This window comes from Mixophyes fleayi, chromosome 2, assembly GCF_038048845.1.
Source record: "Mixophyes fleayi isolate aMixFle1 chromosome 2, aMixFle1.hap1, whole genome shotgun sequence".
Classification (NCBI taxonomy): domain Eukaryota; kingdom Metazoa; phylum Chordata; class Amphibia; order Anura; family Limnodynastidae; genus Mixophyes; species Mixophyes fleayi.
In genome coordinates, this window is record NC_134403.1 from 6,817,737 (window position 1) to 6,843,819 (window position 26,083).

General features: G+C 46.8%; 1 protein-coding gene across 6 annotated transcripts in view; it reads left to right on the forward strand.

The window, feature by feature from the left end:
- The first annotated feature begins 390 nt into the window (after nucleotides 1-390).
- NUMA1 (nuclear mitotic apparatus protein 1) overlaps nucleotides 391-26,083 on the forward strand; it is a 36,879-nt gene continuing 11,186 nt past the window's right edge. For 2 of the 6 annotated variants that reach the window (XM_075198361.1, XM_075198366.1), the window contains exons 1-14: nucleotides 397-529; nucleotides 15,110-15,191; nucleotides 16,001-16,086; nucleotides 17,613-17,683; nucleotides 17,953-18,041; nucleotides 18,382-18,462; nucleotides 18,546-18,636; nucleotides 19,177-19,306; nucleotides 19,445-19,602; nucleotides 20,018-20,132; nucleotides 20,780-20,897; nucleotides 21,326-21,466; nucleotides 22,006-22,128; nucleotides 22,275-25,985. In XM_075198361.1, coding sequence (XP_075054462.1) covers nucleotides 15,150-15,191; nucleotides 16,001-16,086; nucleotides 17,613-17,683; nucleotides 17,953-18,041; nucleotides 18,382-18,462; nucleotides 18,546-18,636; nucleotides 19,177-19,306; nucleotides 19,445-19,602; nucleotides 20,018-20,132; nucleotides 20,780-20,897; nucleotides 21,326-21,466; nucleotides 22,006-22,128; nucleotides 22,275-25,985 — 4,956 coding nt within the window. In that variant the 5' untranslated portion in view covers nucleotides 397-529; nucleotides 15,110-15,149. Of the gene's footprint in view, nucleotides 530-3,634; nucleotides 3,844-6,818; nucleotides 7,022-15,109; nucleotides 15,192-16,000; nucleotides 16,087-17,612; nucleotides 17,684-17,952; nucleotides 18,042-18,381; nucleotides 18,463-18,545; nucleotides 18,637-19,176; nucleotides 19,307-19,444; nucleotides 19,603-20,017; nucleotides 20,133-20,779; nucleotides 20,898-21,325; nucleotides 21,467-22,005; nucleotides 22,129-22,274; nucleotides 25,986-26,083 lie in introns of those variants that run through there. The other 4 variants (XM_075198362.1, XM_075198365.1, XM_075198364.1 and 1 more) reach the window with 4 other exon arrangements.

A 26,083-nucleotide genomic window follows, 5' to 3' on the forward strand; every position in this document is an offset into this window, starting at 1 on the left:
GTACATAGCTCCATGTACTGTGTCTCCAGTCCCTGTACATAGCTCCATGTACTGTGTCTCCAGTCCCTGTACATAGCTCCATGTACTGTGTCTCCAGTCCCTGTACATAGCTCCATGTTCTGTGTCTCCAGTCCCTGTACATAGCTCCATGTTCTGTGTCTCCAGTCCCTGCACATAGCTCCATGTTCTGTGTCTCCAGTCCCTGCACATAGCTCCATGTACTGTGTCTCCAGTCCCTGCACATAGCTCCATGTACTGTGTCTCCAGTCCCTGCACATAGCTCCATGTACTGTGTCTCCAGTCCCTGTACATAGCTCCATGCCATTCTCTTGTGATTGTGTTCTTTAGCCGCGAGGGGCGTGTCCCGGTGGGGTGGGCGGGGACGGGGCGTGTCCCGGCGGCGGTGGCGCGCAGACTGAGTGTAGCCAATGGCGGCCGGGCCCGCGGGCAGGTCGGGGGTTTGAATAGCGCTTCGGCGGGTGTGTGAGGTGAGCGGTGACCGGGAGCAGCGCGGGAAACACCGGGAGAGGTGAGTAGTCGTATGAGCCTCCATTATGTGTGTCCTGCGTCACCCGGGCTGCCCCTGTGTGTGAGGAGGGGGGTGACTGGCGTATGGGGGGCAGGAGGATGGGGGGGTGACTGGCGTATAGGGGGCAGGAGGAGAGGTGGGGGGTGACTGGCGTATAGGGGGCAGGAGGAGAGGTGGGGGGTCACTGGCGTATAGGGGGCAGGAGGAGAGGTGGGGGGTCACTGGCGTATAGGGGGCAGGAGGAGAGGTGGGGGGTGACTGGCGTATAGGGGGCAGGAGGAGAGGTGGGGGGTGACTGGCGTATAGGGGGCAGGAGGAGAGGTGGGGGGTGACTGGCGTATAGGGGGCAGGAGGAGGAGGGGGGGTCACTGGCGTATAGGGGGCAGGAGGAGGAGGGGGGGTGACTGGCGTATAGGGGGCAGGAGGAGGAGGGGGGGTCACTGGCGTATAGGGGGCAGGAGGAGGAGGGGGGGTGACTGGCGTATAGGGGGCAGGAGGAGAGGTGGGGGGGTGACTGGCGTATAGGGGGCAGGAGGAGGAGGGGGGGTGACTGGCGTATAGGGGGCAGGAGGAGAGGTGGGGGGTGACTGGCGTATAGGGGGCAGGAGGAAGAGGGGGGTGACTGGCGTATAGGGGGCAGGAGGAGAGGTGAGGGGGTCACTGGCGTATAGGGGGCAGGAGGAGAGGTGAGGGGGTCACTGGCGTATAGGGGGCAGGAGGAGAGGTGGGGGGGTGACTGGCGTATAGGGGGGAGGAGGAGGGGGGGTGACTGGCGTATAGGGGGCAGGAGGAGAGGTGGGGGGTGACTGGCGTATAGGGGGCAGGAGGAGGAGGGGGGTGACTGGTGTATAGAGGGCAGGAGGAGAGGTGGGGGGGGTGACTGGCGTATAGGGGGCAGGAGGAGAGGTGGGGGGGTCACTGGCGTATAGGGGGCAGGAGGAGAGATGAGGGGGTGACTGGCGTATAGGGGGCAGGAGGAGGAGGGGGGTGACTGGTGTATAGGGGGCAGGAGGAGAGGTGGGGGGGGTGACTGGCGTATAGGGGGCAGGAGGAGAGGTGGGGGGGTGACTGGCGTATAGGGGGCAGGAGGAGAGGTGAGGGGGTCACTGGCGTATAGGGGGCAGGAGGAGAGGTGGGGGGGTGACTGGCGTATAGGGGGCAGGAGGAGAGGTGGGGGGTGACTGGCGTATAGGGGGCAGGAGGAGAGGTGGGGGGTGACTGGCGTATAGGGGGCAGGAGGAGAGGTGAGGGGGTGACTGGCGTATAGGGCGCAGGAGGAGGAGGGGGGGCGACTGGCGTATAGGGCGCAGGAGGAGAGGTGAGGGGGTCACTGGCGTATAGGGGGCAGGAGGAGAGGTGAGGGGGTCACTGGCGTATAGGGGGCAGGAGGAGAGGTGGGGGGGGTGACTGGCGTATAGGGGGCAGGAGGAGAGGTGGGGGGGTGACTGGCGTATAGGGGGCAGGAGGAGAGGTGAGGGGGTCACTGGCGTATAGGGGGCAGGAGGAGAGGTGGGGGGGTGACTGGCGTATAGGGGGCAGGAGGAGAGGTGAGGGGGTCACTGGCGTATAGGGGGGAGGAGGAGGGGGGGTCACTGGCGTATAGGGGGCAGGAGGAGAGGTGGGGGGGTCACTGGCGTATAGGGGGGAGGAGGAGGGGGGGTGACTGGCGTATAGGGCGCAGGAGGAGAGGTGGGGGGGTGACTGGCGTATAGGGCGCAGGAGGAGAGGTGAGGGGGTCACTGGCGTATAGGGGGCAGGAGGAGAGGTGGGGGGGTGACTGGCGTATAGGGGGCAGGAGGAGAGGTGAGGGGGTCACTGGCGTATAGGGGGGAGGAGGAGGGGGGGTGACTGGCGTATAGGGGGCAGGAGGAGAGGTGGGGGGGGTGACTGGCGTATAGGGGGCAGGAGGAGAGGTGGGGGGGGTGACTGGCGTATAGGGGGCAGGAGGAGAGGTGGGGGGGTCACTGGCGTATAGGGGGCAGGAGGAGGAGGGGGGGGGGTGACTGGCGTATAGGGGGCAGGAGGAGAGGTGGGGGGGTGACTGGCGTATAGGGGGCAGGAGGAGAGGTGAGGGGGTCACTGGCGTATAGGGGGCAGGAGGAGAGGTGGGGGGGGTGACTGGCGTATAGGGGGCAGGAGGAGAGGTGAGGGGGTCACTGGCGTATAGGGGGGAGGAGGAGGGGGGGGTGACTGGCGTATAGGGGGCAGGAGGAGAGGTGGGGGGGTGACTGGCGTATAGGGGGCAGGAGGAGAGGTGGGGGGGTCACTGGCGTATAGGGGGCAGGAGGAGGAGGGGGGGGGTGACTGGCGTATAGGGGGCAGGAGGAGAGGTGAGGGGGTGACTGGCGTATAGGGGGCAGGAGGAGAGGTGAGGGGGTCACTGGCGTATAGGGGGCAGGATGAGGTGGTGGGGGGGGTTTGACACTGGTATATATTGGGCAGGAGGAGGAGGTGACTGTGCCGGGTGGCGGTGTGGAGAGAGCTGTTCTTACATTACCTATATCCTGCAGTCAGTGCTCTTGCTGGATCTTTCTTCCGTGTTGGTTTTCTGGGTGTAATGGCTGCCGGACCTGATAATTTTGTAGGAGGTTTTTCTAGCCTTTTTGCACGGTCATAAGGTGTCAGTAGTACATATAATAGTATTTTATCTATATCTATCAGAATGTATTACATGTTGGTTGATTGTCTGGTTATCTCCTCCCAGTGTCAGGACTCAGGTGTGTGTGTAACAACTGTTATATAATGTGGTGTAACAAATAAAATAAGTTGAAGATATGTTTTGCGCAATGTGAACGGTCTGTTTTTCTAACATAATTAATCCTATACTATAATATATTTATTCCATGCTATGTTGTGTCAGCAGAGTTATTCAGGTGACATCTGAGGTTACAGAACATTACCTAGAAGTACAGAGGTCTGGGGAGTTTTCAGACCAGGGCTGAATAAGGTCTAGCAGCCGGGTAGTCCTACCACCTAGATGCTGCTGACATAGAACGGTGTGTGGTACATTCTATGGACCACCTTGTCGCTGCCATGATTACACTTCTATGATGTGTCATTGGGACGGTGTCTGATACTCTTATGGAATTAGAAAACTGAGGAGATCAGCTCACAATACAGACATGTAAACAATGTATCTCCCCAGGTCTAGCTGTTTGTATTGCTCTCCTGATTGGATCAGCCTCGGGCTACGTACACGGTATGTTCGGCAGCTCAGACTGGACATTGAAAAAGTCTAACTGTCTGGAAACACACACAGAACGCTGTAACCTGTACGGATCACTAGAAGATGTGCCGGGTGCAGCGTTCCTCGTGTACGTATCTATAACATAAAATGAATCTTACTGACCTTCCCTTCTGGCTGAGCCTCCCATGGTGTGTGCAGCCTTATAGCTCATCAGTATTGTCCTTCATCTTAACTGAATTCTTCAACCACCGCTATGAACCCTGCACTGAATGTGACAGCGGATAAGAACCACTTGGCCCAGGTAGTCTCCCCCTTTATCCCTAATAACCTGAGACTCTTACCTCATCCTTTACTTTTCAGCTTATACCCTTGTGTGTATAAACCCCCCACTCCCTGTATTGACCTATACAACATCTATTGGGGACACCTTCCACCTTCCATTGACTTTTCTTTGAAGTAATTCGTCAAAATTCTCCTAAACCTGCTACCCCTTAGGTTTAGCTCATGACCTTTTGCTCTGACGCTTCTCTACCTAAATGTTTTGATCCTTTGGTAAAACCATATATATATGTGACCGCTGCTATTATATCCCCCTTCTCCAAGCTGTACGTATTGGGGTCCTTTAGTTTGGGACTTGGCTAGCCTTTACGAAACCTGCAAGTGCTGTTTTATATCGGGGTAAATATATAATGGCACACAGGGGAAATTCATTTGGTTCACAGGAGTTCTTTGTTTATATGACAGGATCGCATGTGGTCCTTGGTGTAGAGCAGACAGTGCCCCTACACCATCCCTATAGAAGGGGGTATGACCCGCTGGTGGTGCTGTCCTATAGTGGTCACCACTTCTTATTACCGAGCAGTCAGTGTAGATGTTTGGTACCTGAGTCTCCGGGAGAATGTGTAACAAGCAATGTGGTTACTGGTCTTTATATTATCTCTGTACCCTGGACTTTAAATGTTGCGTTGCATAGTGTTATTTAATATCTTTATTTGTGCACACACTTAAGGGTCACTTTGCTTTAACATTACTTGAGATTTTATTTGCATGTTACAGAATAGATTGGAAAAAAGGACAACTGCCCCAAACGATAAAATTTCCATTTTTGGGGTAGGTAGTTTGGTGTTATTGTTTCACTGCAGTACAATATTAGAGAGATTCTAGGGAGCAGACTTAATATATGAAACCGGTAGGCATTAAAACGTTAATCAATTTATGCAGAGAAAGTGCTGGTGACTGTCTGTCAATGCATGTGTAAACAGCTTATACTGTATGATTACATGTATTACTATTAAATCTTTAAGAGATAAGATACTATTTATACAAGTGGCGTATAAATAGCTTAAAATGTTGGGAAATATATTACCTTTGGACCTACCTTCTTATGAGACATGTTACATTATGCTTAATGTGGCCAATAAAGGCCTGATGCTTAATTCAATGTTTGTTCATTTGCATAGCGTAAGTTACAACAAATGTGATACAAGTGGAGGGGCTGAACGGGTGAGGGGGGCTGTCACACTAGGCTGAGTATAGTAAGTGAGTGTTACTACGACAGACCAGCACGGAGCCTCGTATATTCACCTATCGGGAGCCGCATGTTTTGCATGTACTTGGGGGTGCCACCAACTCGCCACATGGGTGTGTGTAAGTAAGTACGCTGTTTTTACAGGTGGCTTCTTTTAGCGTAAATTACACCAAACAGACATTCAAATCTGCATCAGACCCTACTATTACAAGTGTATCTCTAAGACATGTGAGACATTGCAAGACTCTGTTTTTATGTCAAAGCAGGATTAATGCTACAGAGAAAATAATATCTAGCTAATAGCCTCAGCAAATCGCTATTCCCTTCTGACCTGCTAGAATGTTACATAATATAGCAGCATTTATTCTCAATGTAATTCATAGCACCAACATACACTACATGGCCAAAAGTATGTGAACCCCGGAGAATCACATCCATATGTGCTTGTTAAACATCTCCTTCCAAAAACATAGTCATTAATACAGGGTTGGTTCAGCCTTTGCCCCCACTCTTCTGGGAAGGCTTACCACTAGATTTTGGGTTGACTGCAGGAATCTGCATCAGCCACAGGGCGATTAGTGAAGTCGGGCACTAATGTTGAGCGATGAGGCCTGGCTCGGAGTCGGAGTCTGAGGTCTGTGCAGGGCAGTCACGTTCTTCCACACTAAAGTTATTAAATTTTTTTGATGGACCTCTGGTTTGTGCACTGGGTCATTATGACAGCAGTTTGGGGAAGACCCTTTCCTATTTTCAGCATGACAAAGTTGGAAGTACACAATTCTGAAGCATGTCATTGTCTGCTGTAGCGTTCAGGCCAAACCATGAAAAACAGCCCCCGATCATTATTCCTCCGTTGGCAGTTTGAAAACAATCTAATTACAGTGGTGTCCACATACTTTTGGCCATGTAGTGTATTACTGAGAAATACTACTGCAGAGATATAATTTGGCATTACTACTGGTATATTACTGGCCACTAACCATACATTTCACGTTACACGGTAATATTCATGCTGGAGATGTTACATCCTTTTCATACAGTCAGTGTGCATACTGTGATTACAAGTAAAAGTTACACACTCTCCAGCAGGTAGTATCTAACATACTGTGGCCTTGGCCACACTATTGGGTTTACCTTTTTCTTACAGAATACCTCTTTAAAAAAACCAAAAAAAAACCTGTGTGGATGACCCTATGGCATATAGGAAGGGGGTTCAGAAAACTGCACCAGTTAGACCTAACCTGTGTTAGTATCCACTTATACTGAATTGTTGTATGATAAGGATTGTTGCATTATGTCTTGTTTGTTTGGTACTAATTTTGGTCATCAATATTGAATCCGTCTAATGCTTTGAAATGTAATTGCTGTGAGCCTGTCGGTGCAGGGGTTAAACACAAGTGGTGTGTGACGGACTTCCCTTCCAGACCTAACCAGTTACCAGGAATCCCAGAAGAAGAGTGTGTGGATATAGCAGCTTGTGGAGGACTCTTCGCTGCTGTGCAACCAAACTCTGCTTCTTTCCCCTCCCAGCATTGGCTGATCAGGCAGTGGTGTCACTGCCACAGAGCATGCTGGGAATTGGCATGCAAATACAAGCTGGTCTGCCATGGAAGCTGCTGTTTGGGGTCCTGCAATCCTTTCTCTGTTCCCCAGGCTGCAGCTCTCTCCCCTGCAGTAGATTGAACTTTTACTTGTACTGTGTTATCTGTGGATTGTGCTGAAGTGGTGACTGCTGGCTCTGCTGTGTGGGAAAGTTGTCCAGTTTATGAGCTCCAATGTGAGTTGTTTTCTGCTAATTATTATTTTGAAGTGTTAGCACCACATGATGGCTGTGCTCCAACCTGTGCTTGTGGGCTTTGGGGGATACAGTTTGGTGCTTCCTCCAGGTTTTGGGCATAGATCCATGTTGGGTAACGTTTTGTGTACAGCTGCAGGGCCACTTGTTGGCGGATACTGCTCTGTTTCGTTTCCTGATCGGGTAATCACTGTATTTATAGTGTGTGTGCACTGGACATTGTCATATGTGTACTGAGCTGGGAGGTCAGGTAGATAATTAGACAGCGGAGCAGCGTGTAGGGTTTCCTGTCATTCATTAGAGATTTTGCTTGTACATTTCTGTTCATGTGAACGGTATGGGCTTCTGTGAACTTCTGGTTCCCAGATGATCTGATATGTTATGAAGAACTCTGCAGCTTCCTGTCTTTCTACACAGTGTAGCTGATGTGGATACCTTGCTGGTTTATAGGGGTGATCAGTGGTAGCAGAAGGGGTAATTCCTCTGCTCTCCCGACCCTGGATGTGATTACTGGGAGGAGGCTCTGTGTAATCTCAGCCTTGTACAGTACACCAGGGGTTAATGGTGCTTATCATTGCAGATGAACTTTGTTTGACTGCCAGCATAAGACCTGTGGTTATATATTCTTATTACTGTCTGTGTTCCTGCACTATGTGGGAGAAGTCAGACATAGACATATAGGACCCCCCCCCCATTGTGACACAGTTGGGGGCTGCTTAGAGCAGAAAGATTTTTCCTCACAATCTTAATATTGGATTTTGCATCTCAATCTCCATGAAGCTATAATACTGCCTACATTACTGTAACTGTTGCTGAATGTGTTCTCCTGTTGCTTTTAATGTAGATGGCACTTTTCTATTGCCTTTTTGTTTACTTATTGTTTATATAGCACCACCATATAACGCTGCGCTGTATAGAGAATATTTTATCATTCATGTTAGTCCCTGCCCTGTTGGAGCTTACAGTTTACACAGTGAGGGGGGCATACAGACTCCCAGTGGTCACAGAGCTGCCCCCCTTCTCTATCAGGCCAGGAAGATGTGAGCTGAGGTGCTGGCACTTTGCATGCCGCACACTGGCGCTAGTTATTGGTAGTGTAGAGCGTTGTGGGTAAAGTCACCTATCCAGCAAATCAATGCTGTATCGGTCTTTGGATCAGAAGCCGGTGAGAGAACTTCTGGACATCTGTACCGGCAGAGAACTTATTATTTTAACGTCAAACTATTTAACAAATGATGTAACTCTGTATGTGCCAAACGCAGGTTATTTATAACACAGAATTCACATAGAGATCTATGGTTCGATCCGTAGGTGTTAAAATCTGTGTTGTAATGGTGTAATCCCCTTTCCAATGTTACTCAACAATGGGTCCAGATTGGGTCGGTCTTTATCTCCTTCATATACTCTGTACTGCTAGTGTAATGTAAATCTCTGGGCCCATAGGTGACAATCACTCCCTCTGTATTGCAGGACACCACAATCTTGTGTTTTTTGTTTATTTCACAACTTTTGTTTCTCCAACCAGGTTTCAGTGTTTCTGTACGGCTAAAGCCCCAGAACCATGGGTTTATTAGGTCCTTTGTTCTAGTGCAGTCTTTCTGAAAACCGTTCTTCAGGGAGCCATAACAGTGTATGTTTTCCCTATCTCCTTGAATGTATGTACGCATTGTAACAGATCTACTAGTGGTGATATTTCCCTTGTTTGTGAGACCAGGAAAACTTGCACTGTCAGGGGTCCATGAGGACCAGATTTGGGAACTAGTGCAGGTCTGGACAACTTGTAGTTTCACAACACATGGAGAGCCACAAGTCCCAGCATGCACTACCAGATTATAGCCAGTGGGTAGCTGGAGAGCCACAGGTTGGCCGAGCCTGATCTAGCAGAAATGATGTTCTGACAGGAAGTCCCTCAATTCCTCCTCTGTAATATTGACCAATCTTTTTATTTTCCTTGTGAATGTCTTGCACTATTACATTTATCTAGTTCTCTTTTTGTAAGTTAGCAGAGTATCTGTGGTTGGATCATGTAGAAATAATTTATTGTAGAAGTTTATTAGTGGTGCAGGCACCTATGTATATCATTGAAAATCTACTGGTTTGTTTTATACTGTGTTGCATTGTGGTATTAGAAATTGTTAATTTATGAGGTGTTGATTTCTGATTCAGTAGCCATTTCTTGGAGGAAATGTGTTTCTACAATTGTATGAAGGCAGGTAATATCATGTTATTCACGGAGTTGAAAAGGTCTATGTAACATGTCTGTTTAGCCTGAGAACACAGGAGGGGGAAGGGGGGGGGGTAATTAGACTCGTTATCTCTCTAAGACAGGATGCAAGTAATATAAGAAACGTAACATCAAGTTTTAGGAAATCAAGAGATTGATGTAAATTTTGTTAGTTTAAATTGGATTGGCTCCAAGGTTAGGGGATATTACATCCTAATGGTGATTATTGAATGTGATGTATCGGTTGTTTCGATGCCAGCTAAGACAGGTTGGGTTGGGTTATCCCTTGCTAAGTTAGAGCTGCAAAACTGTATAAAAAGAGCTCTGTTTACCATGTCATGAATCATTCCATCTGTACACTTCTAGAAAGATTGCTAGTACCATAAACTGGTCTGTAACTGTCCTTATTAGGATGTCCTGATCTAAGAAACATCACTGCTTAAGGATCCTGCTTTGACGCCTACTTACCTTCTGTAATTCCTGTGACACAGATTGGTCTAATCTAATCTGTTATCCGGCTGTCCTGAGGTTGGACCCAGCATCCAGTACCAATTCTCTGACCGCTACCTGCTGCTCTGACCAGTGTGATAGGCCAGGGGGGAACCTTCCACAGCAACACAGATCTGAGGAAGAGGTCAGGGGTTCCAGCCAAGGTGCCCAGCGAGGGGGTACACTAGCAGCAAGAGTTACCCAGAAGGATGCGGTTCTAGGTGCCGCAAAGGAGCCTAGTGGTGGCAGCAGAAGCTCCTTCTGCTGAGTTTGGTGGGGCGCAATTTGGGATAAAGAAAGGGGACAGTGGCATAGGAGGTCCATCCTTTTCCAATCCCGCAGTATCAGAAAGGCTTTTATTGCCAACTACAACCATACATGTTGCCCCTTTATAGTAACTTACGTTGATTAACATAAATTTATGTCCGTTACTTTTTAAGAAATATTTCCTTTAAAGATAAAAGTATTGAAAACAAATGCATTGATTAGATATTTGCATTGACAAGTGAGTATCTAATAAAGTCGCCTCTAGGTGTAGAGTGAGTTTTGGCAGAACCTGGGAGTAATCTGTAATGTAATGAAGATTTTGTGAGTGGGAACGTGATCCTGAGTGTCCGATCCCAGTGTGTGTGGTGCTACATTCACTAATTAAGCAGCATTATCTGCCGACGGGTCAGCAGAGTTATACTGATATAGTGTCCTGGGACTAGTATAAAATCAGTCACTCTTCAGTTGTTAATAATGAATGGATAGTGTAATAATCTGACTCTGCAATTGATAAATGGTCTCTGAAGCTGCACATAAGATTTGCTCACTGCTAGTAATACCACACACGTGTATGAAGTGATCATCAAAGCTAGGTGAGCCCCAGGAAGGAAAACATGGAGAATTTTCTGCCGTAATCTTAAAGAACGGAGGGATGTTCTTCCTGCACAGTTTATCTGGGTTTCCTTCTCACCGTTAGTAACCGACCATTACTGACCCCTCCTACCGGTGTCACCTCCCACCAGACACTTGCTGACTGCACAATAGTTGTAGGAGAATTAATTTGCCACCGTTAGGTTCCTTCAATAGCACCTAGAACCGCCTTCTTCTGGGTAGCTGGTATAGCTGCTGCAGCGCCTCTTTGTTGTGGGCTGGCTGGTACCTCCTGACTGCTTACTGGGAATCAGTACTGTTGGGTAGTGGGCAGAGCGTTGACACAGATGTGCCAGGTTCAACACAGAACAGATTAGAGTGTAAGGTCTTATCTGTTGGTCTGGAGATACAGCAGGCAATAGGTGTCAAGCAGAATGTTCAAGCAGTGATGTTTATTGTTGAAGGGTCCTATTAATGACCTTTACGCACTAGTTGGAGGTTCTAGTAATCATTCAGAACTTCAGATGGTATAAAAGTTAAAATACAAAATACAGCTTTATATACTGTTTCTGACACAGCATGGGGGTAACACAGCCCCCTGTCCCTATCTGGCACCACAAGTCTGAGATTTTACATCAGATGTTTAGCCTCAGGTTGTAATATGTTCTCTAAACTTGGATTTAACACAATGTAAACTTAAACTTCAGTCTGTGACTTTTTTTTAAATTACTTGTTGCATTATTCTGATAGGGTTTTCTATCTCTCGAAGACTCCGGATGAAAGACTAGCGACCACCTCCTGTGCATTCAAGACAAAAAGATGTGTTGGTCACTCAGATAAAATAGTCTAATTAGCAGAGGACTTTTTTCAGAGAAGTTACATAAACAGATTTCCTCCAACGAGACCATCTCAGAAATCGATACATTTCCAATACAAAAATCATTACATTTGCAGTGATATACATTGGCGCACTGCGTCACTAATTAAAGTAAATATACAATATGTCATTTCTTGGTGATCCAGCCACAACCTGCACTTCCATGCTGTCAAACTGAATCCCATTCCCATTCTTTCAACCCAAAAGATATGAAACTACCCAGGGTAGACGATGAGAGAAGTGTAATTTCCGCAGTAAAAGATTTAATTTGGGCATTAAGAACAACCAAGAAGCGTTTTGTTCAGTAATTTTAAAGGGTAAATATTCAAGTTTTTTTTTTTTAGTTGTGCCCCCAACACTTAGAAAATATTTGTAGTAAAATTTCTACCCGTCTTACATGTTTTTCGGCTGATGGTGAGAGAACTGGTGCAGGACAGTCTGATATAGTGACTGTGTAGTTCAGATTAGACCAGCAGGATCAGACAGGTGATTGCTGGTTGTGTAATTGTTTCCAGTGAGCTGTTACACAGTGTAGTGCGATGATCCTTCTATCCCTCTGTTTTACTGCTTAATCTGCATATATCAATTTCAGGAGATTCATTTACAATGTAATGCAGTGGTTTCTTGCTTATCCAAATGCTCATTTAAAAACACAGGGTAGGTTATTTGGTGCAGGGGGATTCTCTATGGGCTGTCCAGAGATTTAAACCTATAAAATGTCATTTAAATTGACAGTTTTATTAGGGAATAATCACATTAAATGTGTTTTGTGTCACAGAAAATCTAAAGGGTATCTTTAGCCTTATAGCAAAAAGTGTTTTGTATTACACAACATGATTTAATAGGGTTATTGGTAAATTACATCTGAGCCTTTATTCCTGTTACTGTGATGTAGTCACCTAGTTGACCCCTTGTCTTATTACCTGAAGGTAGCTGCCCTCTAGCCATGTGGCGTTTAAATGGTATTCATACATACCAGAAAGAGTGATTGTGATTGGCTAATATGATTACAGGTCACCAGCAGTATCACCCCTCCCCGCCCTGCTGTCTGGCTCTAATATGGCTAATCTGGACCTTTACAAGTGAGATGCACTGACAAATACCAAGGGTTCCCTTTTTGGGGAGGGGATTAGATTTAATTTCAGACCCAGTAATGCGAGCATTACACCTCTTCTACATGGAAATAGGACAATGCGGTTCTGGTCCTGACTACCCTGTGACACTTTGGGGTGTGGTGGTGATGTTTATCTCCCCCCCCCCCCCCCACCCCCCCCCCCCCAAAAAAAAAAAAAAAGAAATGGGTCTGAGTACCCTCCTGTATTCAGTCTTCATGTCCTGCTCGTCTCTGTCCTCAGTCTTTAAGTGAGTGGGATGAAATGGTGATGCAGCCAATTGGATTGTCAGTGTTAACAGTAATAGTGTCCAAATCTTGTAGGAGGCAGTGACCTGTCCAAGCTAGTGTGATTGTGTTAGTGAGTACAGGGCTGCATATGACAGGGGCAGTGACATGATGTGAGGAGGGGACTGGAAGCAGCAGGAAGTCAGACTGAGAGTTATATAGTGGAAGGAGCAGGGTCCTCCAGCAGCACAGAGTATATCAGGAGATGAGTGATGTGTTAGTGAGGACAGGGCTGCATATGACAGGGACAGTGACATGATGTGAGGAGGGGAATGGAGGCAGCAGGAAGTCAGACTGAGAATTATTTAGTGGAAGGAGCAGGGTCTCCCAGCAGCACAGAATAATGATATGAGGCTACTGTCACACTGATTCAGACAGATTGTGGTGCAAAATGGGCCTTTATATGAAACAAAGTTTCATCTTCCTACTTATAGTATTCTTATAACAGACCATCCAGACTCTCGGGAATGGTATAAAACATATTGTGCTTACTTTGTACTGAAGTAGTCATGTTGCAAAAGTATATAAAAAGTTTAGAGCAAGCGGCAAGCCCACAGACTTTTTTTTTTTTTTTTTTATTATTATTTTTTTTCTCATTAAATAAGGATAATTTATTTTTTGTTTTTGAAGCCCACATTTTGTGAAGTATTGTCTTAGCTGTCCTTCTACAAATCATTATCATATTTATTTTTTTATTTATTTTTTTAAAATGTGTTTGGAAGTTGGACAGACTGCATGTCATGTGAAGGCAGATGGGAGGGGGGGGGGGGGATTTTAGAGTACAAAGAACACAGAGCTTAGAGGAGCATTCCAAAGCCTCTCTGCTCACTACATCCCATACTGCTGACTGTGGTTGCCATGGTGGTCACATGACACTGTGCTTAATTATAAATCTTTAATAGTAGCCTGAAGATACATACTTATTGTAACTTTTTTTTTTTCAGTTTTGTTTGCTTTGCGGCACAGAAAAGTCTTATTGTAATACTAAATAAGATCCATTAAACGCAATGTCTGGTACATTTTGTTCAGATATGGGAACCATTACATGTGCATTCATCTATTGATAGAATAAAGCGCAATAAATGTAAACCATGTTATAACAAAGTTTGGTTGTGTGTCTGGGCCGCTCTCAGTAACTGCAGCCTATCCCAAGTGACTCTGTATAGCCACTAAGTATAGATACCCTAATCTGAGGCTCGCTGATCATGTAGGAGACAGGTGGTTTCCTTTGCACCAGCCCTTATAAATGACTTCCAGCTACACCCTCTCCTAAGGTCGATGTCATATATTGTAAAGGGAAGAAATTTTCCTCTGTTCATGGTTTGTTTGTGGATAAATAATCTAGGCTGTTCTGCATCGGTCGCTCTCTGTGGAGAGAGAAAACTATCGGAGAACCCAGGAATATTGCAGAATGACTAGATAGTGAACAACTCTTACTGGGTGAGCGATGCCCCCAGTGGGGGAGAGGAGGGATAGCCGGGTGCACTCTGTAGAACAAGCATACAACTTCTAGTCTTCCCATCACCGGGGTTTTGTTGAGCGGTGTACGTCACGTAGTTGGATTTATTGTAAAATCATGCTGCCATCAGAATGAATGTAATGTCTGCGGCTGAATGTGACCAAATTGCAGTGGCCCCGCTGTTATTACATACATGAGCCAGATTCACTTCCATTTACCTGTACATACTGCACAAATGTCTGCTACAGGGGGAGCCCCATAGACTAGAAATAACACACGTGTCAGTGACGTGGTATAATTGCTTGGATAATGCGCCTTGTATCTGACCTGTTTGTCTTGTCGGGGGGGGGGGGGGTACTGTCTGTCGGGAGTAAGGTGCTACATATTATTGTAACAGATATCTGAGTGTACAGAGCTGGGGAACGGGACACTGCTGGACTACTCAGAAATATATTGTATTCTCCTATAATTTGTGTTCTTCAACCTAATGTTTTCTCTGCTTATATTGGGATGGCTGTGTGCTGTCTGCTGTATATCTCCCCTGATAGCTCATGATGTATTCATGTCCCGGGCGCAGGATAAATAGTAACTTGTTATTGAGGCAAAGTGAGGAGACATTGAGACTAAGGACATTAGTGATAACAGCTGCAGCTCTATAATATAGGGACAGTGTAATAAAGCCAGAATATCCCAAGCTGTAGAGGCTGGATCAGTTGTAGTAATCGTCTGTACAATGTGACATGTTAATATCTGTGTTTCTCCAGCAGGTGTGTACATGCTGTGTGACTTCTGCGTGCTGTGAGGATGGCGCTACACGGGACCTTGATGGAGTCTCTGCTCACATGGGTAACTGCTATACTCTATATATATATATATATACCAGTCCTCAATCATCTATCTGTAATGATGCTGAATCTCAATGTGTGCAGTCAGGTCTCCTCGCTGGGGGCAGCAATATGCAGATGAGGGTGAGTGGTCAGATTCCACAGCAGGTTACTGTGTCCTGTGGATTCCTCCATATATACACATTAAACCACTCTACCTGCTGGAAGAGATTCACCATTCACAGCAATGTCTGTGTGCCCCCTGACCTGTGAGAGCCATTAGGAGAGGATTGTGCACACACAGCTGTCCTCTTCTGACATGCCCAAACCCAGTCCTCAAGACCTACCAACAGGTCATGTTTTCAGGATTTCTGTCTGTGGGATAATTACTGACCCAGAAAAATAGATGAACTCACCTGTGTATGATAAAGAAATCCTGAAAACCTGACCTGTTGCTGGCTAGGATCATTATCCTCTGTTGTATTGTGTGGCCAGCATAGAAGTATCAGACCTGAGGATGTGTGTTTATGGGGGGAGGAGAGATTTCTCCTCACACAGCAGACTTCCTGCCAGTCATCTTAAGGACACTGATATCAGCCTCGCAGACTGAAGTGACTGATACCAGAGAACACAAGCTTCCACTCGGCTGCAAGGCAAATGTAAGGGTTCACATCCTATATAAGCTGGACATAGTGATGGACCTGTACCTTACGGTGCCAGACCTGCTATTTAAAGTGTCTTTCAGTGGAAACACAGCATAAAAATAAGCAATATTTGTAGATCACTAACTTTACAGAAAATGACGTTATTCTTGTGCGTTCTCTCCTGCAGGTCAACAGCCTAAAGGTGGATGAGCCCATCGAGCGTCTGTCTCAGATGCAGGACCTCAGCTTGCTCATCAAAATTGTCTCTAAACTGTGAGTAGCTTATTAGAGCCTCATTCATAACAAGATTAAACTGTTACTGTCACTCGGTTTTAATAATTACTGTGGGGCTGATTTGCAATGAATGGAAACCCCAGTCACAGGAGAGTCTCTTCTTCTGCCATTCACTCTAGTTATTGCCCATTATTTACCCTCTCCCCCGGGCGTAACACGATGCAGACTGCACCAGGGAGAGTTGGGGCAGTGCTGGCGCGGTGTACGTGGGCTGGAAGTATGACGCGCCCATTGCGTTATACCACCAATGTACAAACGTGTCATAATGTAGTCTCTGGTACTGTCGTCTCAGTGGGATGAATTGAGCACACACAATAGATGACTCCAATGTCACCTCATAATTAAGGGGAAAAAACGGAACCGTAGCAAGTAAAAAATATCTCCTTGTATTGCACACCTGCAATAGTGTGAATTTAATAGCTTGTTTTCATTGCAAAAATGAGATTTATTTGATAACATTATAAAGTCTCACTTACGCCACACAATTTGATATTATATTTTAACATTGGCTTCTCCCAGCTCAGAGATGACACTTGTCATGTTGTTTAGGCTTTATTTGTGTACAGTGTTTCTGTCCTATGTATAGTAGTCAGTAATACAACCTACTGCATTGTCTGTTATGACTAATCCCTGAAGCAGCACAGACAGATGTACTGATGCTGACCCCGTAGGACACAGTACGGACGGACACTGCTGACCGGATATAAACAGATAAGAACTCGTCACTAGAGGGCGCTGCTGAATCTGTGTCCGGGCAGCCTTGCTCTCTCCTGGTGTAAATACGTGGGTGCAGGACAATCCATGCTATATCCACCCCACACTTGGACCTTTACCTGGCCTGTTTCATGCTACAACCTCCTGAATATAAAGTCACCTTGGGCTATTCATCTCGGCTGATCAGACGTCTGGTGCTTTGGCATACAAGGAGCCCTTCCTGAATTCATGCTCCGATCTGTGCACCAGCCGGTCACTTTGTTTTCTCCACCAACAGTGGTGATGGTTCCTTTCACATTACCTAGGGAATTGTCCTTCCATCACTTGTTCATTGTGCAGATAGAGGTACTGCACTGTGGTATGGGTGGTTTAACACTGTGTCACAATCATCCTCTGCCTCGTACAATGGTCGCTCTGTCATGAAACGTGCTGTAAATAAGTCCATAATGCTGCTCTTGTTGGCTGGACACTCAGCACTTCGTAGGCACAATACAATATGGCAGCTCTGGAACAGATTAGTCAGGTGGCTGTGTGGTCATCCAGATATTTGCTAATTTTAAGACTCCTTGTCCTGGCTGTAATTGAAATGAAGGGTATCTCTCAGTATCGGGGATGTCTAGCACGAGGAGGGGGAATCCATGTATGTGTAGGTTGTTCTGCCCCCTAGTAGTGACCCAGTCATCAACAACACAGGCCTTAAAGAATAGATTAAGTGTCAAAATGATCGCTCTTATTACAGGTCAGTAGAAAGTATAAAGCAGATGCTGACCGTGGATATCTTTCTATTATAGGAATGGAAAAGTAGAGGAATCGTCCCAGATTCTGCGGCAGCCACTAGAAGAGCGTTTGAAGTTCCTGCAAAGTAAGATCTATGTGACTGTTATATCATTCTCCTCAATCCATGGGTGCACAGAATAACGCACAGGTTAGGAGCCAGACTGTCCAATCCTAGGAGCCGGGATGGCCCTCTGCTGACCTCTGTAGAAAAGGCCCAGTGTTGGCATTGGCTCCTGCCAGTTGTCCAGCCTGGCTTCAGACTATAGATCGATGTACATGGAGGGAGGGGTGGAGGGGAGCTGGTGTTTCCTGTGGCTGAGGTAAGATGTGATGTCATACGTCTGCTCTCCGCAGGGCACTGCCGATGTGGCTCTAAAGCAGAAGATCTGGTGCAGTGGGAGAAGATCCTGCAGGGGGAGAACAGTGAGCTGGAGATAAGTAAGGTAAGGTCTCTATGTTGTGATGCCTGGATATGGGGAGGGGGGGGATCCCTGCTCAGATGCCTCCACCCTCTGCGGCATGTGAAAGAAACGTTTAGAAATTCCGACACAACTAATTAATAGAGGAACATGTGAGAGTTCCACACTCCATATGTAGCAAATGTCTAACATAACGTTTTGTAAATGTACAGAATCTTATAAACGAAGTTGAGTTTTTTTTCATGGGGGGGTTTGGGTGTGATTTTGAGTTTATGGGCATAGAAGCATTGTATCCCAGGTCAGTATGTGTACATATGGATCCTCGTGGCCACCACTATAACCCATTCTCTCCCTGTCCCCTCAGGTCATCGTTCTGCTCTTCTATGTCTCCAACATGAAGTGTAAGAACGCCCAGGAGTGGGAGACTTTTGACCATAAGACCCAGGTGAGACCTTCCCTCCGGGGTACATATATTATAAAGTGGGGGGTCTCAGTATGTGGGGGTAACAGTGAGGTGTTCCTTTGTAGACCGAGCTCGCCACCATTCTGCGCTTCGTCCTGGATAATGAGGATGACCTGTCCCTCGATGACAAACTGATCCGCTTCCTGCAGAGGAAAGGTACGGGCAGAACGGGAGGGCACGGGTCTGTTGTACACTAGAGATGCAGGTGGGAGACCTTGTGACTGATGCCACGTAGGATACAGCTGGACCGTTATGGGCCAGTTCCTGCCCTGTGTTGGTTAGGAGGCGGATGGGATCACTGCTGCCGGCCTCTCAGCAGCAGATACCAGTCTTTCATCTCTAGGTTCCTTATGGAGGAACAGGCCTATAACGTGTTTCCTGGTTGCTGTATGTATCTTGCAGGTTGGTTTCTGATGCTGAGGGACCCTGGTACACAGTGTTATGTTTATAAGGTCTGTAGAGACTAATACAGGATATCTGTACACTGAATTCTGAGTCCGGTTCTGCTATACTGGGGCTGTTTGAGGCTAGGGGTGATCTTAGTGGTGAGATGTTTTCCTTTAAGCTGCGATGAGCAGAAAATGACCCAGTATTACACAACCTAAAGCCATGAGATCGGCGCTGTACACCTAATAAAGATGCTAATAGTTTGTATGTCCTCCTGTCCTATATCATGATGTCACTTCCTGTGTGCAGCACGGATTGTCTCCTCCAGTGACAGTGCCTCCAGCTCTGATGAGACCATGTCTCCCCACCTGTCTACTCGGCAGACACAGGTGCGCTTCCTGGAGCTGCAGCGCGTCGCCTCTTCCTCCACCATGAAAAGGTACCGTGTTCCTGGCATGTTTGTCTTATTTCCCTGTCCTGATCCAGGTCCGTTTCCCAGTGATGTCCACATTTTAGTTTTGTTTTGGGGACTTGTGTGCGCAGATAATGTGATACTCGCTCTCTCTGTACTCGGCAGCTTGGCGTTGGACTCTCCCTCCTCACCCATGAGCGAGGTGCTTCACATGCCTCAATTCCAGATCAGAAGACTTCGGAAGCAGCTTACAGAAGGCAGGGAGCTAAGAGATGAGCTGGAGCTGGAGCTCTCGGAGACTAAGAAACGTCTGGCGGAAAAAGGTGATTTCAGAGACCAGGCGGAATGTGATTCTGTGTGACTGAGACTTCTCCTGTGCTTTGCTTAACACTTTCCTGACCGAATGCGTAGGGAGCTCCCTGGGGGGCTCTATATAACACAAGGTGCCTGTTTGCCTGTGGACCCTTCCCTGGTGGGCTCTTACTATTCCCTGGTCTGGTTTACAGAGTCAGATGTCTGTCGCCTGTAAGTGACTGTTATGCCTTGGTGTCCCAGAAGCTTTATGTTTCTCTCACTGTGTGTCTGTGTTGGTAGGATCCAGCCATGCGTATATTGAGTTCTCCTATCTTGTATATTTGCAGTATTGGTTGTTGAGGTTATAGTGTGTGGGGTTCCTGCTGTGTACGATCAGGGCTGGTCATGGCCATGTCTGTCTCTCACTGTCTGTCCTGTTCACAGATGCTCAGATCTTCCTCATGCAGCAGCGCATTGAGCGGCTTGTGGTGCTGAATGAAAAGCAGGCGGACCAGCAGGAGCCTCGGGAACTGGAGGAGCTCCGGGAGAAGAATGAGAGGTAACCAGGTCCCTCCCCGGCAGTTGTCTGTGTAATGTGGGTGCAGCCAGCAGTCATAGCTGTGGCAGACGTGTATTGTGACACTCTGCGTTTCTACCTGTTCAACCTGTGAGAGAAACTCGGAGGTTTATTCTTGCTGTTAAATCCGTTTCTCATAGGTCCTTATGGTCAGTGCAGTTACTCCTCTCATCTTTTCAGGGACGTGGATTACGTTACTTGTAATCACTGTCGTCACCTTTTTGTTTTCTGTCGTCTATCTCCCCCTCTCCCCCTCTCCCCCTCTCCCCCTCTCCCCCTCTCCCCCTCTCCCCCTCTCCCCCTCTCCCCCTCTCCCCCTCTCCCCCTCTCCCCCTCTCCCCCTCTCCCCCTCTCCCCCTCTCCCCCTCTCCCCCTCTCCCCCTCTCCCCCTCTCCCCCTCTCCCCCTCTCCCCCTCTCCCCCTCTCCCCCTCTCCCCCTCTCCCCCTCTCTCTCTCCTTGTTAAATGGGAAAACTCACCGCAAACCCACATGTTGTATTGACAGTAGCCTACAAGAAATGGTTTTAATGTAAGAAACTTATTTAATTTGACCCATGTTAAATGTCTTTTATGTATTTACATGAAGATTACTGAGCTTAATGTATAAATTACTTGTCTGCTTTGTAATAGTCTCATGATTCGTCTCCGAGACGCCCTCAAGCAGTGTCAGGACATGAAGACTGACCGAAGCCAACTGGAACGCAAGAATGACCAGTTGTCCGAAGAGAACGGAGACCTCTCGTACAAGGTACCTATCTAGCTCCTCTTTCCCCAGACGTGGGAAGGAGCGATGGGTCACTGTTGCTGCAGTGTCTTGGGTTTCTAGTTGCCTTTTTTTACTCATTGGTTGCACAGCATTGTGTGATCATGCATGGCAGCTTGCAACCCAGATTCTTGAGCAATAATTTGGTCATTAATACAAAGGTCAGAGCTTCAAATTGTATGTACAGTGCACAAATATCTTAAACTTTCTTGGAAAGTTTGGTTCAATGGTTTCTGATCATTAAACGCCTCTGTCCGGGGGGGGGGGGGGGGCGCGCTGCTGCCTCAGGCTTCTATCATTTAACCTTCCCTGTTTTATTTTTGCCCTGTTGTCGTGTGCTGATTATTGGTCTATCTAGTCTGTGGGGAGACCGTTTTGTGTATTAAGTTCACAGCCACCCACTCATTTCCCAGGTGCGGGACCTGTCGAGTCGCTTGGCACAGCTGCAGGGGGCCCTTAATGATACCACAGAGGAGCACGAGATGTCCGTGGCCAACTGGCGGCAGCAGCAGAGTCGCCTTGAGAATGAGCTCAGCACTGTGGTCTCTGAAAAGGTAACGCTAGTCGTACAATCATTGTACGAACGTAATACACAGACTTCATCTCCTGAATCTATTCTGTACGGTGTCTCCAGCTTCTGGAAGTGATTATTACGTGTCTGACTCCTTAGCAGCACACGTAACAGCTAGGCAGATCTTGGCTTAGATTGATCTAACTTTATATCATTGGGTTTCAGTTATTTAATATGGTGCAAATAAAATATTTTATAAGTCTCAATGTAAGTTCTGTGTACAGTTTAGATGAGATCCGTATCCACATGAGTCTGGGCTTCTTATGTACCTGTTCCGCTCTGGTTACGTAATCTGCTATTCTCAGCCTGGAATAGATCTTCTAATGTCTTTGTCTTTTGTAATATGCTGTAATTCCATAGTCCAGGAGATAAGAATCTTCGATGGCGCTGATCAGTTCATTCCATGCTGTGTTTGATACACAATGTTATTGCCTAATTGAGCTTTACATTATAATGTTTCTTCCAGTAGGATTCTCCCCATGTCATTGTTTTATTCTATCTCCTTAACGCTTTGTGCCTCAGAAATGCCTGGACGAGCGCAATCAGATTCTGGAGGGGAAGATTTCCATGTTGGAGGACCAGATAAAGATGATGAGGGAAAGTGGTTCGCCAGTGAAAGGGGAGCGCATGGGTGATGTTCTCAAGGTATAAAATTACTCGCACACACTGTACGTACCGCCCTTCCCAAGCCTTTGTACGTTATAGTTGACGTTAGTGGCATTGCTACAGGTAAGACAAATGTTCATGCCGGTCGACCACTTAACATTTCTTATTGCATGTTTGTATTTTAGCTGGAGCACCTGCAGCAAGAGATTGTCGCACTGAATGGTAAATCAACGGAACTTCAAGCCCAGGTTGTACAGTTAGAAGAAGACAAGACTGCAGCCTTGGCAAGCTTTGAGTCGCAGAAATCCCGGTTTGAATCTGAGAAAATGCAGTTGCAGGATATAGTCACCAACCTGCAGACCTCTCTGTCGGAGATCACCTTCCAGAAGGAGAGGCAGGACCAGGAGGCCAGACTGCAAGAGGAAAAACTGACTTGCCAGATCACCACGCTCAAGCTGGAGATCTCCAAGCTGAAGTCCTCCCTGGCACAGAAGGACAAAGAGATTTCTGGTCTGAGCAAAGAAGTGGAAGAGGAAAGACGCCAGAAAGGTGAACTGGCAGAAGTCTTGCAAAGACAAGAAGAGTCCTCCAAAAAGACCATAGGAGAACTCAACAGTCGAGTGGACCATCTTGGGGGCACTTTAAAACTTTCTGAAGACAAATTGTTGGAGCTGACCGAAAAACTGAGTGCAGGTGCTCAACAGATAGTTAATTTACAACATAAATATGATAAACTTGTTGATGAGCGAGACTCCACTCTTACCATGTTTGGTGACTATAGAAAGGTCAAAGAGGAAGAGTTGAGTGTTATGGATAAAACCTTGCAGAATTTGCAAAAAGACCATGAAGTGGGTTTGGCTGCATTGGAAGAACTAAAAAAGGAGAAAGCAGAACTGGCACTAAAAGTACAGGAACTGGATGCCACCATTTTAGACCTGATCGCCAAATGCCAAAATCTGGACATTGAGAACGACTCTCAGAGTAAGTCTCATGCAGCTACTTTGGAATCCCTGAGAACGCAGCTCACGGAACAGGACGCTCAGTTTAAGATATTTAAGCAGAAAGTGTCTGGGTTGGAGCAGGTTAGTGAAGAAAACGGCCAAATTAAAGAACACTTGGTGTCCCTTGAAGATACTGTTAAAAACCTGAATGAACTATTAGAAAATGAGAAAAGACATTCCGCTTCCCTTGAGAGCGAGAGGGAGAGAAATTTGGTGCTTCAAGGGGATCTGAAGAAGCTAAATGAAAGTAGCGAACAGGCGCTTGCAGAGCTCGGTAAAGAAAAAGCCATTAGTAAAAAGTTTGAATCTCAACTCTGCCGACTAGAGGAAGAGCTTCGAGCGAGAACTGAAGACCTGCAGCAAAAGCTCTCCGAAACCTCTACTGTGATCAGGCAACGGGAGGATGAGATTGAGAAACTCGCAAAAGAAATGGGCAGTTGGAAAGATAGAGCTCAGAGCTGCAGTCGGGCAGAAGAAAATTTTGGAAAGTTGAAAAAAGAGCACGATGAGGTCTGCCAGGAGCTAGAGAAACAGAGGTTGAAAGTGTCCGAGATCGAAGCCCAGACAAAGGCAGCAATGTCTACTCAGCTAAATCGCGTGTCCGAGCTGGAGTCTGCGCTCTCTGCGGCCAGAACTCAACTTGAAGAGAAGGAAGCTCAAGAGGAGAAGCTGCTTCAAACGCTCCACTCAACAGAGGAGAAGCTTCAGTTGGCTCAGCAGGAAGAAGCAGAGCACATTTCACAGCTGGAGACAAGTTGCAGCAATACGGTTCAAGATCTTAAATTGCTTTCTAGAGAGCTTACTGAAGAAATGCAGAAAAAAGCAGAGTTGGAAGAGACTTTAAAGAAGCTTGAAGAAGAGAAATCAAAGACCATGTTGACTTTGAAATCGGATATAGGCTCCATGCAGGCAACTATTAAAGAGCGGGAACGTGAAGCGGAGAAACTTTCTACAGAGGTGGAGCGGTTGAGAAAGCAACTAGAAGAGGCCAATCTGAGGCACCAGCAGGAGCTTGTTCAGAAAGACACCGAAGTCTCTCGTTTGGTAGAGGAAAAGGAAAGGGCCGTTTCAGAACTTAAAACTGAGCAAACCATTAAAATGGAAATGAAGGCTCAGCTGCAGAAATCTATGGACAGCCATAAAAACGAATTTTCTGCTCTTCAGAATGAACTGTCCCGTTCCCTTGATCTCATCACGATAAAGGAAAGCGAGGTGGAGAGACTTGCTAAGGAGCTGGCTGCCAGGGAAGAGGAATGTCGGCAGGAGAAACAAACTGTGGCTAAACTCTCAGAACAGGTGGCACCATTAAAAGCATTGAAAGAGCAAGTGGCCACCCAAGAAGAGGAAATCAAGCGCTACATTCAAACTGCAAAGGCTGCAGAGTCGGAGATTACGGTTTTGAAAGCCACAATTGGTGAAAAAGAGAAAGAGGTCGAGCGTTTGGAGAGCGACATCCAGTGCAAAATTACTGCTAATTCTTCCATCCATGAACAGCACCAAGCTACCGTTGGAGATGTCAAAGTTCTCAAGTCTAAGATTGCAGAGCTGGAGAAAAGATGCAGAGAGGAGGAAGATGCATTAAGCAGCGCTCGCAAGGAAGTATCTGATGCAAAAACTGCAGCATTGGAAATTACTTCAGAATCCGAAAAACAGCAAAAGCGAATCCAAGCGCTGGTGGCTGAGATCCAGCAGGGAAAGCAAACGACAAGCGAGCTTACGAGGCAGCTGGAGGAGTCTCGCTCGTTGCAATCAGAGAGAGAGTCGTCTTTAGAAGCTCTAAAGAAGGAACTGTTCCATAAAGTTCAGGAACTAGAGCAAAGCCAGAAGTCTCTAAGTGAGTCAGGTCGAGAGTTATCTAGTGTCGTGTCTGACTCTCGGGAGCAGGAGAAATCATTAGCTGAAGCAAAAGAACAAATCGCTCAATATCAGAAGGACATTGAGAAGACAAGTGGACAGACTGACAGCATGCATGAGGAGTTGAAGAACATGACTGCCAAGTTGGCCACCAATGAGAACAGCTACTTGGAGGTTAAGAAGCTCCTGGAGAAGGAATCGAGTAGAAGCAGTGGGTTAGAAAATCAGCTGAAGATTTTCCAGGAAAAGCTGGAGGTATCTACTAAAGAACTGCAAGAGAAGCAAGCTGCAGTCCAAAGCCTAAGGACTGAAGCCTCAAGCTACAAAGAGGAAGCTGAAAAACAAAGGGTTTCTGTTGAAGGACTGCAGAAGAAATTGGCTTCTCAAGAAAAATCTATAGCAAAGCTTGAGCAGGACATCATCATCTGGCAAGAGAAATGTTCTCAGAAAGAAGAGCAAATATCTGGTGTCCAGCAACAGCTTAGTGACTCTCAAGGTCTGTTGAAAGAACTGGAGTCTATCAGAAGCAGCTACAAGGAGCTTAATGCTGAGCAGACTCGGAAGGATAATCAGTACAAGGAGGACCATCTGAAGAACCAAAAGACTGCTGAGAGTTTGCAGGTCGAACTAGAAAAGACCAAGGAAGAAGTGGCATCGCTCATATCCCTTAAAGATTCGTTGTGCCAGAAAGAGACTATGTTGGAGACTCTGCAAAAGGAGAAAAAAGATTACGTTAAGCAGATCTCTTCGCTTCAGGACGATAACAAGAAACTGGTGGTGCAAAATAAGTCTTTGTCCCAAGCCTCTAATCAGGTGACAGAGAAGATGGAGACGGAATTATCGAAGGTCTCTGAGAAGCACATCCAGGAGCTTCAGTCTGTCCGAGTGCAGTATGAGAAAATGGTCTCTGAAGGCAAGGAACAAATCCAGGAGCTCAGCCAGAAGCTAGAAGCTGTGACCAGCAAATATGACCATGCAAAGACCAAGGTTCTGGATGAGAGGCAGAAGTTCCAGGAAGAGAAGCAGAAGCTGTTGGCCCAGGTACCATACTTTTTATGTGGGAAAGTTCAGGGCTTAATAGATCAACGGGCAGCGATGATTTGGGAGTAAAACTGGTGTAGTTGGGGGATAAATCAGAT